The 14814-nt window shown below is 38.3% G+C and overlaps 1 protein-coding gene across 2 annotated transcripts in view; it reads left to right on the top strand.

Moving 5' to 3' along the window:
- dars1 (aspartyl-tRNA synthetase 1) overlaps window positions 1–14814 on the top strand; it is an 86827-nt gene that overhangs the window by 7733 nt on the left and 64280 nt on the right. For both annotated transcript variants that reach the window (XM_072258586.1, XM_072258587.1), the window contains exons 2-6: window positions 969–1065; window positions 2020–2046; window positions 9909–9966; window positions 12550–12642; window positions 14516–14618. In XM_072258586.1, the coding sequence (XP_072114687.1) occupies window positions 969–1065; window positions 2020–2046; window positions 9909–9966; window positions 12550–12642; window positions 14516–14618 (378 nt within the window). The remainder of the gene's footprint in view (window positions 1–968; window positions 1066–2019; window positions 2047–9908; window positions 9967–12549; window positions 12643–14515; window positions 14619–14814) is intronic.

The raw sequence follows: 14814 nt of genomic DNA, 5'->3' as shown, positions 1-14814 counted from the left end.
CCACAGATGCTGCCCGACCTGCTGAGTTCCTCCAGCGTGTTGTGAGTGTTGCTTTGACCCCAGCATCTGCAGATTATTTTGTGTTTAAGAATTTAGGAGTGTTGTACGTAATTTATCAACAGTATTACTTGAAGCCTTGTATGTCAAAATATTTAATATTAATGTACATCAACCGAACTTTTGTTCCTGTTTTATTATGTTCAGTTGGCAGTAATGTTACATTCACAAAAAAGACAAAAATACCCAGTTCTTTTATTACAATGGAATGAACAGGGCTGAATGAGTTGGGTGTCGCCTGTTGCTAGCATTGTGTTTAATAAAAGCTATTTAATGTTAATAACAAAGGATCAATGGACTTCAGGACTAAAAGCAAATCTGTTACTTATCTCTGAATAACATCTGTTCTAGTCCTGTTGCATTTATAGAATTACAGAACAGCATTTGATAGCCAGGCTGTTGACTGTGAAAGTCAGCTGTGGCTGGTGCTCATCAGACGCTGAGTCTGATTCCAGTCCAGTGTGATTACATTATGTCTGAATGTCCCTGGCTTGGGCATTCTAATTTAAGTGGAAGTAACAAGATGACTAACATCAAAACAAGTTTTGAACTTATGCAACACGCACAAAATGCTAGAGGAACTCTCTTTGTTTTCCTTACAGCTGGTATCCCACAATAAAAGTTCATGTGTGTTTATTTCCTGAAGTTGTTTAATAATTGAATATCAACTGGATTATTTGTCAACCTTGATCTATTATAATTATTTTTGTTAATAGGGAATATAGTGTGGAATACAGCATTGTAAAATACAAAATCATCTCCACATCTAATAGAATTCCATCTACTTCCTAATAACTTACTACCATCCGGAAGGACATTTCTAAAATGTTAATAGGTAGAAATAACAAGATGATAATTTTGCATTGCCATTTCAAAAGCATTTCAGTGATTGCTGCCACTTGATCCTACAGTGTCCCGGAGGACCAGGCACAGTCGAAGAAAGCAGCAAAGAAGCTACAGAAAGAAGCAGAAAAGGCTGCTAAAAAGGCGGAGAAGCAAGCCAAATTGGTTGGTTTAAAAATGTTTTCAGATGCGTGAGCTTGCTCACGCCATTTATGGAAAATGGATAACTAGATTATTTAGATTTGCAGATGTAGATGTGGCTTTTACAATTCGTAAGTATAATTGGTGACAGAAGATCTTGCTCAAGTTATGGAGGTTAGCTTGCCTTTGATCTTGTGCTCAACTTCAAAGATATCAGAACCTTAGCCTCTTTTGTGAAATCCACTCTTCCAACATACGTTGTGGCGTTTAATTTGTAAGTTAAAAGATTACTGCATTCAGAGCAGGAAATATGTTTGTATTTTAATTCACAAGAAGTATGCTGTGTTTTGTCTTACTCCAGGTTTTTCCCACTCTTTCCCAGACACTAATGATTCATGCTGTCTGCATCTCATGGTTGTCAGCAAGCTTCTGGGGCCCTACCCAGAGGGCATTCTTCTTTAGAGAGCACCAAGAATCTCTGTAATCATGGGAAGTATTTCACCCCAACCAAATCTTGTCCTCTCCCAAAGTCCACAAAATGGACATTTTCCAGCATTTGTCACCAGATGATAACTAGGGATTCCCAATATACCTTTGCTTTTTCTTACCCACATCTTTCATCCATAAAAAGAAGACCCTGAAGATCTAAATGTAGTACCAAATTGCCACTTTGTCTGAGATTAGCTAACTCCTCATGTATTGATTTAGATTATTTAGCTTGGCAGTCAGCTCTCAAGTTATCAGGATGGCTATTTGACAAATTTTCTTTAGAAGTACTTTAAGGAAAATTTCTTGAAACCTAGCTATGGAGATGTAGTTGTTCAAATTTTTAAATACAAAATATAATTGCATTATATAATTATATAATTGCCTGGCTATCATAATTAATGTTAAAATGAATATCAATATTTGTATTTGATTACTTTATTAAAAAATGATTGATGTAACTAAGATAGTTAATATTTTTATTTCCTATAGGCAGCAGAAAACCAAGCAGATGAAGAGGTAGGTTATATCTAAATTTACAATTTTAAGTTTATTTTAACTTTTGAAAATTAAATATTACAATTTGTAGTGTGTCCAGAAATGTTGCTAATTTTTACCATTAAATAGCTTTGCCAAAGTTAGTGTAAATACTTTTCCATTAGGCAATAAGACATCGGAGCAGAATTAGGCTATTCAGCCCATCAAGTCTGCTCCACCATTTGATCATGATTGATTTACTTTCTGTCTCGATCCTATTCTCTGGCTTTCTCCCCTTAACCTTTGATGATCTTACCAGTCAAGATCCTGTCAATCTCTGCTTTAAATATACACAATGATTTGGCATCCACAGCCGCCTGTGACAATGAGTTCCACAGATTCACCACTCTTTGACTAAGAAGTTCCTCCTTATCACTGTTCTAAAGGGACATAGTTCTATTGTCAGGCTGTATCTTCTGATCCTAGACTCTCACTATTGGAAACATCCTCTTCATGTCCACTCTATTTAGGCCTTTCAATATTCAATTTGTTTCAATGAGATTTCCCTCATCATTCTTCTAAACTCCAGTGAGTATAGACCCAGAGCCACCACATGCTTCTCATACACTAACCCTTCTTTCTAGGATTATTCTCGTAAATATCCTCTGGACCCTCTCCAATGCCAGCGCATCCTTTCTTGGATAAGCCCAAAACTGCTCGCAATTTTCGAAATGCAGTATGACCAATGCCTTATGATGGCTCTGCATTATACCTTTGCTTTTATAGCCTAGTCATCTTGGAATAAATGCTAACACAGCATTTGCCTTCCTTACCACTGATTCGTACAAGTTCACCTCTAGGGAATCCTGCACAAGGGCTCCCAAGTGCCTTTGCACCCCTGATTTCTGAACTTGCTCCCCATTTGAAAATTAGTCTACACCTTTGATCCTTATGCCAAAGTGCATGACCATGCAGTTTCCTACACTGTATTCCATCTCCTAATCTGTATAAGTCCTTCTGCAGACTCCCTGCTTCCTCACCACTATCTGCCCCTCCACCTACCATCAACAAACTTGGCCACAAAACCATCAATTCTATCATCCAGACCATTAACCTATAATGTGAAATGTAATGGACCCAACACTGACCCCTGTGGAATAGCACTAGTCAATGGCAGCCCACCAGAAAAGACCTCCTTTATTCCCACTCTCGGCCATCTGTTGCTGTTTTGTTTTGCAGTCTCGTGTGGCATCGTGTCAAATCCAAGGAAACAACATCCTCTGACTCTCCTTTGTCCAACCTGCCTCATATTTCCTCAAAGTCCAACAGATTTGTCAGGCAAGATTTCCCCTTAAGGAAACAATGTTGACTTTGTCTTATTTAATGGTGTGCCTCCAAATACTCCAAAACCTCATCCTTAATAATAGACTCTAACCTGTTGCCAATCATTCGTTGATAACTGGCCTATACTTTCCTACCCTTTGCCCCCGTGCCTTTGTAAAGAGTGGAATGATACTTATGATTTTCCAGTTCTCTGGAACCGTTCCAGAATTTAGTGATTCTTAGATCATTGCAAATGTCTTCACAACCTCTTCAGCTACCTCGTTAAGAACACTGCAGCATAGTTCATCTGGTCCATTAATAAGTCTTGAGATCTCCAGTTCCCAGTTTGGTAACTAAAGATTTTTAAAACCTAAGCATGTTTGGTTCTCTTAAGAATACATGTTTTCTTCTGTATTGATTATATCACATGGAAGTCATCCATCACCTACATGATTTTATTTTCATTCTTGTTTCGGCTGTGTCCCAGCATGATGAGATTTTAGTGCAGTTTTGTTATTTTGTATGTCTGTTTGGGAGCATCCACTTTCATCTTGTAAATTCATGGAATTTTAACCTGGCTCTTGGGGTAGTGTGGTTGCTTTGGGCTGCCTTCAGGATATGCAAAAAGCTTCACAATTCATTATTCCCTTAAATATTTGTGTTGCATTTCCTGTTCTAGTTCATTACCCTTGATTTTTTTTTTAAATTAAACATGCTGGCGAGCATTCTGTTTTCTACATTTGAGGATGTGTATTTAGAGGTCTCTTTCTTTGTAGTGGAACATGATACATCAGTCTTCATGGATGAAGAATGTATTTTAAGATGGTGGCTGCGTGCTGTATTAGCTTAGTTCCTGATTGTGAACTTGCCCCATAGATAACTTGAAGAATTTCTCGGATACATTAAGAAACTATGTATAATTAGAACTCTTTGTTGAAATGATTTCCTAAATAATCAAAATAGTTGAATTGGCCTTTGGGTCATACTGCCATGGGTGTGCATGCCTACAAAGGTCCCTGGCCACCTTTGCACCTAACTTGCAAATGGGGGAAAAAAAGAGGTAGAGACATTTTCATTCCTGAAAAATAAAGGGCAAATTTTCTACCTACTCTTCATGAACATGGAGTGGGAAAGATGGCGAAAAATATTCCTGAACATTTTCCAGTGCATATTCACTTGAATTCCATGTGGAAACCACAAGTTAATATGGTGGTGATCAAAGCAAAAGGTTTAAGTTGATTAAATGTTTTTGAGAATGCAGGTGTTGTAGGGGTCTGGCTATTAATGGATTCTGAACAATTTTTAATCAATGTTAGGTTGAATTTCAATCTTGGTCTTTAAGGCCGATGATATTGCAATAACAAAATTAGCATCAGAGTGTATTTCAGTGCAAGATTCTGACAATTTTAAACCAATTAGACAAGACCTTAAATATTTAGTTTTATGACTGTATTGTATGTAAAGTTATAAATTTATAGTGCCTTGAAAAAATATTCAGTCTCCGCAGCTATCTTCACGTTTTACTGTCTCATTTTCTAAATTTAAAATGTATTGATACAGCATTTTTGAGCTAATTTACAAAACATTGTGTATCATTTCAAATCAAAAGAAAACTTCTAAAACCTGTCAACCATTTAGTATAAATTAAAAACCAAAATTGTGATGCTGAAAAAATATTCATCCCCATAAAGACTTTACAAGGTGTTACTGCACTGTTCTTGAGAATGTGGATAAAACAGGTTTTAATTTTGAAAAGAAAAAAATTTAAATGTTAAGAAACCTAAACTTATATGTTTATAGAACAAGGTCTCAGCAATCAAGCAATATTTCGGTGAAACCTCCTGATTTTTTAATGTTTTCTTAAAAGATGTGTTTTGCCTGTCATTACTTAGTTTTTGTCAACACAGTCAGACACAAGCTAATTATTTCTATTTATTTAGTCTTGTATAAATTTAGAGCTTTTAAATCATTGTGTCTACACCATAGGTACACATATATGCTGTTAAATGTTGAATATTCACTTTTGTTCATTTTTTAAATACTACTTCATGTGTACTTTAAAAGCTCTTACATCATGCAACTTTTATCATTAGCATTAAATATACAAAATAACCATTTTGGACATAAAAAAACACATTTTTAATTTTAAAGAGACAATTACTTTAATAAATCAACTGTTTTGGAGGAACAGATTGTAAGCATATTAATTTAAAACAAAGAAATTTCCATCTGACGATGGTGGCAGTGGCCTAATTACAACAAACAATTCCAACTTTTTCACCACTCAAGTCAATGCTTCCTTGCTTAACAACTTTATTTATCAATTTGGTACAACAAATAACAATTTGTGATATACATTTTATCCTTCTGTAAATATTAACAACAACGGTAAACAGCAAGATAAAAACTGCAGTACAACTGCAATGTTTAAGCATAAACATCAGAAAACACATCAGGAAAAAAAAAATTCCATCCATTTCTGGGCTTGAGAATCTTCCAAAACTTCCAGTCAGCTTTATCAGGAAGTAGACGATTAATATGCTTCTCTATGAAGTCCATGACTTCAGCAGACAGGTGGTAGATCTCTCTTGTCCTGCTTGCACGACCCGGTGATGATGGCTCCATCAGTTTGACCAGAATATCTTCAACTGGTACGAAGCACATATCCTTTCCACCTGGCTTTGGATGGAAGCGCGTGTTGGGCCCATGAGGGTGGAAAAACTCCACTTGAACATCGATGATGAGCATCCGCAGTGACAGCCTTTGCTAACCACCAATTTTAGTTAAAAATGACTGCAAGCCAATCTCCACAATTAATGACACCAGCAGATATATCTGTCGTAGTCCCGTCAGGACCATTCTGGGGTTCCTACTCCATTTCCTCCATCAGCATTACCAAAGGCCCTCTGTTCTTTCCCATTGTGGTAGGGCCATCATTCTCCTCAGCCTGTACCCTGCCATGTGTATTTTCAGTCAACTGAAATGTTGTTGGGCTGAAATACTGGCACTTCTGTGGCTTACTGCAGAAACATGACAATGATCTGCAATGGATGCTGTTTCCGTAAGGTATGACCTGATGGATTTTCCTTGTTGCTGGTACAGGTTATAGTGGTTGAGAAAGGAGTGTATTTTATGTCTGCATGTCACCTTCAGCAATATGATAGAACTGAGTACTGCAAAGGCTTCTCCCAACCATTTCATGGAAGATTTTGCTTCCCTGTAGAATTTGCTCTTTTTTTTCTTGGTGATTCTTGTGTTTTTTATTTCTAGTTTGCGCTTGTGGCCAACGCGTTTTCAGTTTGTTCCTATCTTTTATTATCTATTGAAGTTTATTTTTCAAAGCTTTCATCTCTCTCAAGTATCTTGCTCTTGTTTTCTTTCTTGCCCTTTCCCCTGCCTACTGCGAGCTGGCTCCTGTATAGTCTGATCCAATGGACTATCTGGCGGAGTTTCTGGGCGTTCTGGGCCCTCTCTCTTACTGACTCTCTCCCTTGACTCTTGCTGTCTACATTTCTATGCCTTTCTCTTACTCCTCTTTTCCCTTTCATTCAAATCACTGATCGTTTTTATCTTCCCATCCTCTACTCTCTTCTTCCATCTTTGCTTTTCCTTTCTCAGGTATTCCTCCTTTAACTCTGGCTCACTATATGTTTTCTCTGCCCACTTTTTTTAGTATTCCCTGTTTCTTCTCCTTTGCTCCTCCACTGATTGGTGCTATAACTTCCTAAAGTACATAAAAGGAAGGTCAGAATTTAATGGAATTACTATGAAATTGTGCAAAATTACTATGAATTTAATTATGTTTAATTTGGTGAAGTTCTATAAAATGATTATGAAATGGTGCAACTAAATTCATTTCTGGTTTTAGTCATTGGGGATACATATAGTAAGGAGATATTGTAGGCCTGTGTGTGAAAGAAATAAAGGGGAAATTATGTATAGTATAAATAAAGTGGTTAATGAAACATTACAAGCCATATTACTGTTTATTGTGATCATAAATTATACTCAAACCTCCACTGAGGATGATTTGGATGTTTTTGTCAACACCGTCAAACTGTGTGTCACCACTGTCAGACAGAAAACCGGATGGTGTTGATGTCTGATGGTGGTGACGAAAACACTTTTTTACAGGATGTGCATGAGTTGCATACAGGAGCCATAATGTTTTCTCTCTGTTGCTAGCTGCCCCGGGCCTCTAATTAAAATGCATGAATATATGTCATAATTTAAAATATTTCTTTCTGTACAAAAGAGACAGTGTTGACACGTATTGGTTGTGACAGTAGCAACATCAATAAATATGTAAAAATTATTGAAAAATAGCAAACTTACAGGAGCTTGTTTGACCTTGTTGCATTTAGCAGATGTAGAGGGTGGAAAGGGGGTCCTCAGGAATATAGTTGAACATGTGGTTGCCTGATTTTATTGCTTTTTTATAAATATCTGATGGTGTTGACAAAAAATTGGGACACATTTTGAGCAACCACAAAATAAGAGTAAATATTGTTGAAAATTCACTGCTTTTAGTTTTAAAGAGGTTTTTCACTCTACTCTTTCATCTGTCATATATATTATACATCTTAAATGAATTTTTTCACACTTTTTTATCAAATTGAAATGATAATTTCTTGTCTGAGGACAATTGATTTTGTGGGTACTGGGCTATCATATAATCATATAATTTATAAAATTAAAAATTATATGATGTTGGCCTTCATAACAAGGGGAGTTGAATATAGGAGCAAAGAGGTCCTTCTGCAGTTGTACAGGGCCCTGGTGAGACCACACCTGGAGTATTGTGTACAGTTTTGGTCTCCAAATTTTGAGGAAGGACCTTCTTGCTATTGAGGGAGTGCAGCGTAGGTTCACAAGGTTAATTCTCAGGATGGCGGGACTGTCATAAAAAGGTCGGAGCAACTGGGCTTGTATACACTGGAATTTAGAAGGATGAGAGGGGATCTGATTGAAACATGTAAGATTATTAAGGGATTGGATATGCTAGAGGCAGGAAACATGTTCCCGCTGATGGGTGAGTCCAGAACCAGAGGCCACAGTTTGAGAATAAGGGGTAGGCCATTTAGAACGGATTTGAGGAAAAGCTTTTTCACCCAGAGAGTGGTGGATCTGTGGAATGCTCTGCCTCAGAGGGCAGTGGAGGCCAATTCTCTGGATGCTTTCAAGAAAGAGTTAGATAGAGCTCTTAATGATAGCAGAGTCAAGGGATATGGGGAGAAGGCAGGAACGGGGTAGTGATTGTGGATGACTAGCCATGATCACAGTGAATGGCGGTGCTGGCTCAAAGGGCCGAATGGCCTACTTCTGCACCTATTGTCTATAAAACAAACATGAAAAAAACACTGCATTTCTGCAAAAGACCATCAGCTGATCAGCTCTGAGTATTTTAAATAAGAAAATGTTACTCATTTTCTATGGAATTAGCACTTTTCTTAGTGGGACATGTTTTCACTGAAGTCTCAAGAATCAGTGACTGATAAGATACTGTAAAGATGTGGTAGAAGGTCTTGTGGTTAGATGAGACTAAAGTGCAACTTTTTGGCCTCAACACTAGTCAATACATGTGGCGTAAATCTAATATTGTGCATCAGCTAGGTAACACCATGCCTACTGTGAAGTGTGGTGGAGGTTGCATACAATGGGGATGCTTTTCAGGGACTTGAAATCTGGTCAGGATTAATGGGAAAATGAATGCTGTTAAATACAGAGAGGTCCTGGATAAAAACCTGCTATAGCCTCTGCCAGAAAGCTTAGACTGGGGAGGAAGTTCGTCTTTCAGCATAACAACAACCCAAAGCACACTGCCAGAGCAACCATGGAGTGACTTGAAATGAAGAAAATGGATGTCCTTGAGTGGCCCGGAGTCCTGACCTTAACCTGATCAAACATCTATGGCAAGACCTCAAAATTGCTGTCTACCACTGTTCCCCAACTAATTTTGCAGGGAGGAATGGGTAAATTGTGTCTATCATGTTTGCAAAGCTAAGAGACTTATAGCAAAAAAGATTACTAGCTATAATAGCTGCAAGAGGTGGTTCAACTGAGTACTGACAAATGGGAATGAATACTTCTGAACTGCTGGCATTTCAGGTTTTGTATTTTCAGTTTCTCACGCTTTACAATTGTCCCTTTTTATGGGGAGGGCTCTACTATGAATAAAAATTCTCAGCTAAATACTCATTTAGGTGAACAAAGGTTTGGGGCTGAATATTTTTACAAAGCACTGTATATGTAAAGTTACTGTATGTAATAGCTTCTTATAAACTTCATAGTAAGTTGCAATAGTGATAGAAGTTCCTGTGAAGAATAACAAAGGCCTTCTTAAATGTATCAATACAATTGTTTAAAATTTGTGGCGGTAGAATGCCATTTGCTTTACATATGAAATTGCTATAATCAAATTATCATCTATACTGGGGTACCCAACCTGGAATCCAGGGACCCCTTGTTTAATGGTATTGGTCCATGACATAAAAAAGGCTGGGAACCCCTGATCTATAGAATATTTACCGTTCACGATATATGTAAGCCTCCAGTGTACTAAATATGGTTTCCCTTTTTAGGACTTTGCTAAGGACAGATATGGAATTCTTCCAATGATCCAATCACAAGAAAAACTGGGTGAGTTTAATAATTTAAAAAAAGACTTGCATATTATGCAAACAACAAGAAAAGTGCTAAAGAATACTTTTCTTTTAAAGAATCTTAAGTTAAAGTCTGGTTCGATAGTTTCAAAAAGAAACTCTAAATTCGAGTGCTTTCTTCGAGCTAACAGATGCTATTGCACCAGCTAAAATGTCAGAAACAAAAACTAAATAAATAGGTTAATTGTTTTCAGAGACACAAGAAAAAAGTCCCAAAACTGTGATTATATTACTATTTCGCTTTATTTTCTAAAGCCAAGGGTTTTATAATACAGGTTGAGTACCCCTTTATCCGAAATTGCTTGGGGCCGGAAGTGTTTCAGATTTCGGATTTTTGGGGATTTTGGAATATACTGTGTAATGAGGTAGCTTGGGATTGCCATCATTTCTGACTCTGAATTTATATGCGACTGGTAAGAAGTCTTTATCTTACACTTGTTCATCATACATTTGTACTTAACAGTAAAAATATTACATACCATTAATATAATGAAAATATAATGTGTGCATGGTAACAAAAGCAGCACGGCAGCATCAGGAAAATATCTGGATCGGCTGTTGAACAACAACAAACAACGGCAGGCTTTTAGTCTCCACCTCCAATGCTGTATTTTGATTAAAAGGTTACAGTACATTGTATTTGTACTTTACTTTTTTTTTCGGTTTATGTAGGTGTTAACTAACCGGCAACAATGAATATCAATCGAGACAGGTTATATAAAAACAACCAAACATTTATTAAACACGGATAAATAATTTTAAAAAATGAAAACCTCAACTGGAAGTTAACCACTATGCGGCCGTTCAACAAATCGTCATTCGGCACTGGTTCTTAAAGCGTTAAATGCGAAAACTGTTCTTAAAGCGGTAAAGTCAGATACAGTTCTTAAAATGGTAAATTCGAAGGTCCAACAGATTTATACGTTCAATTGGGAGAGACTTCTCTGGAGAAGGATTTCTTCATAGACGCGACTTTCCTGCTGGTTCTGTCCAAAGGATTCACGGTGGAGGAAATAAACGGCTTAAGACAACTGACCTTAATTTCTAGGGAGCACCTTGCATGAACTTCCTTTCTCTTTTGGCAAGAGTTATCTTTAATGCAGGTCGCTACTCCTTCAACGAAGACTCAATAAGGTCGATCCTTTATTAAACTACCGAACATTCCTGACTTCTCTTAATCCTTCATATCCTGTACTTCGATAAAGTCTTCACTCTCCAATACTGCTGGAAAAAGATACATCAACACATCGAGCAAAATTTGCCAGTCCAGCACTATTGTACCTTGCAACAGAACGTAACACTCCATTTTAAGAAAAGAAACTGCGTCATAAAATAAATACGCAGCAGAAACGGAGACACAAACACATGTTCTAGCTGGAAAACTAAAAACTAACTGTGTCATCTGAGGTCTTCCCTTATATACCCGTGGTGAACATGTCATCACGTGACCTCACATCGGCAGAAAAATTACCTCAGGTGACCTCCAAAAGACCATTACATCATTCTCACAAAAAAAAAATCACAGATCTCCTTGAGGCATGTAACAGTAGGGTATAAAACCGAACAGTATTGTAGGCTTGTTCTTTGTTAGATTTTCATCAGTGATGATCTTCACAAATTTATCAATGAATTTCTTTGCTGCTTTGTGATCAGCAAATTCTTTATCTTTAAAACCTTTAAAAATTTAATACCATTCTGTTTCTTAAATTTCTGCAACCAACCTTCTGAATATTCACAATTAGCGTCAAATTTCAGGTTTTCTTTGTAGATCTTTGTTTCATTATCCGCATGCCATTAAGCGGCATATGCTCACTGACACTGCCGAATTCATTCTTTCAATACATGATTGAGATTTTTTTTTTTGCTTTAGGCAGTGTTTTCTGTTTTTTCATTAACTTCATTACATATGTGATGTCACTTCTCATAACTGTCTGTGATGTGCAGAGACCTGTGCATTGCCTGCGATTTTCCATTTGTGACACCATGTCAGCGCTCAAAAAACTTCAGATTTTGTAACTTCAGATAATGGGTACTCAACCTGTATAGGAAAAAATAATAAGAGTCCTATGATGCAAGATTAAATGATGGAAATTCAACTTCCTTTATGAGGGTGCTGAGATTCTTTCTCTCTTCTCTTCTCCCCCCAAATCCTCATATTGAGAAAGGATGATCTGGAAGCTGTGTGTAAGCAGCCTAAACAGACTGCATGTTTTGCTTTCTCATCTGTATATCACAGTAATTTGATCTTTGAGATGACACACTATTTTCGGAGCTAACACTAAAACGGTGTTGCAACACACACCAATGCTGGAGGAACTCAGCAAGCCAGGCAGCATCTATGGAAGAGAGTACAGTCGACATTTTGGGCTGGGACCCTTCATCAAGTCCTGATGAAGGATTTCGGCCGGAAATATTGACTGTTTACTGTCTTCCATAGATGTTGCCTGGCCTGCTGAGTTCCTCCAGCATTTTGTGTGTGCTGCTTTGGATTTCCAGTATCTGCAGATTTTTTTTTTTTGTGTTTGTGATACTAAAACGGTGATACCTTCTTTATGTAAAGACCGAGTGTTGGTTCATGTGAAAAATCTGACAGAAGATAAAGCCAACCAGATGGTCTGGCTGCGTTCCAGGGTCCACACCAGCAGAGCAAAAGGTAAGAATGATGCACAACGGTATTGACTTGTCTTTCCCTTTTATACTTGGTCAACAGGAAACAGCTTTCTGGGGGTAGAAGTTTCTCATGACAAGAATAAGGCTTTTGGAAGAGCTTACTTCAGCCCTACAAACAAATTAGACAACAAGCCTGAACTTTTTGAAGATAAAATAGAAAGCACATACAAAATTAATTTGCAAACTACTTGACTGATTAACGGTAGTGCTTTCATTCTGTGAATGGGAGCCCAATGGCAAAAAGTAGATATTATAAAACTGGTTAAACAGCATGTGGAGTATTGAATGCAATTCTGGTTGCCGCATTATAGAAAGGATGTTTAGGTCTTGGAGAGAATGTAGTGGAGGTTTACCAGGATGCTACCTGGATTCGAGGGTGTGTACAATTAGGAGAAGTTGGACAAACTTGGGTTGTTTTCTGTGGCGCAGCGGAAGCTGGGGGGAGACTTACTAGAAATTTATAACATTATGAAAGACATAGATAGGGCAGGCAGCTGGTACCTTTATCCCAGAGTCAAAATGCTTAATACTAGATGGCATTTAAGGTGGGGGGGGGGGGGGAATTTCAAAGGAGATGTGCATTGCAAATGTTTGTACACATGAGTGATGGGTGCCTGGAATGTGCTGCCAAGGCGGGTGGTGGAGATCGATAGGAGTTACAGAGCACTACAACACAATAAAACAGGCTCTTTGGCCCATCTAGGTCATGCTGTTCTTGTTTTCTGCCTAGACCCATCAACCTGCACCTGGATCATAGCCCTCTATCCCTCTGTCATCCATGCACCTATCCAAACCACTGCTGCGGTCAAGTCCTGAACTTAACCCAGTATACTGAGGATGGCTTTGATATGCGACAAATTACAGGGGCTGTATTTGTTGACTTAACAGCAGCATACGATGCTGTGAATCACAGAGGCCTTCTACTGAAATTCTGCTTCTCTTTCCTCAAAGCCTCTCTATATGTTAGATCTGGCTTTACTCCATGCACTTCACTGCTCTATCGCTCCGTGTCCCATCCCCCTTGCAATTTAGTTTAAACCCTCCCGAACCATGCTAACAAACCTACCTGCAAGGATATTGCTCCCCCTCGAGTTCGGGTGCAACCCATCCAATCTGTACAGGTCCCACCTTCCCCAGAAGAGATCCCAATGATCCAAAAATCTAAAACCCTGCCCCCTGTACCAACTCCTCAGCCACGCATTTAACTGCCATCTCCTCCCATTCTTACCATCACGTAGCACTGGCTGCAATCCTGAGAACGCCACCCTTGAGGTCCTGTTCTTCAGCCTTCTGCCTAGTTCCCGAAACTCACACTTCAGGACCTCATCCCTCTTCCTGCCTTTGTCGTTGGTGCCAACATGTATCACGACTTCTGGTTGCTTTCCCTCTCGTACCAGGATGTCGTGCACCCAGTCAGAGACATCCCGGACCCTGGCACCCGGGAGGCAACAAACCATGCGGGTGTCCTTCTCACGTCCACAAAATCTCCTCTGTCTGCTCCCCTGACTATAGAGTCTCCAATGACGACAGCTCTCCTCTTCTCCGTCCCACCCTTCTGACCCACATTTTGTTAAAATCATTTTGGCAAGCTAGGAGTCAAGAATTATTTTGCCACAAAGTGAACAATTTGGAGTTAGTCTTTCTGGAAATTTTAGCTAATTAATTTGGTCTGTGAGATTCTGATAGATAACCCTTTCATTTGATGTGTATAGATAGAAATGTTTTTCTGCACCTGTTTCTGTCCAGCTTTAAAGGAAAGCTATGAATAACAAAAAGCTGTGACTAAGAAACAAAGGAGTGTGTCAAGGGATCTTGTGTTATGTAGCACTCAATGCACACTATTTTTATCTCCACAGGGAAGCAATGCTTTTTAGTTCTACGTCAGCAGCAGTTTAACATCCAAGGACTTGTAGCTGTGGGAGACCATGTGAGCAAACAGATGGTCAAATTTGCTGCTAAGTGAGTTCAGAATCACATCCTGTTTGAAGTACAAATATGAGAAAGTACATTATAGGGTTACTTTGTTGGCATGGTTCTGATAAATTAATGTACAGTTCCTAAATGCCATTGTTTTGATGTTCAAGCTGTAAAGGAATATTAGAAGTGTAAAAATTATTCAAACCTAGTCCATTCTGAAAATTCAAACTAAAACTAA

This window comes from Mobula birostris, chromosome 5 (assembly GCF_030028105.1).
Source record: "Mobula birostris isolate sMobBir1 chromosome 5, sMobBir1.hap1, whole genome shotgun sequence".
Taxonomy (NCBI): domain Eukaryota; kingdom Metazoa; phylum Chordata; class Chondrichthyes; order Myliobatiformes; family Myliobatidae; genus Mobula; species Mobula birostris.
The sequence above is the reverse complement of the archived record's forward strand: the minus strand, read 5'-3'. Positions and strand labels throughout refer to the sequence as shown.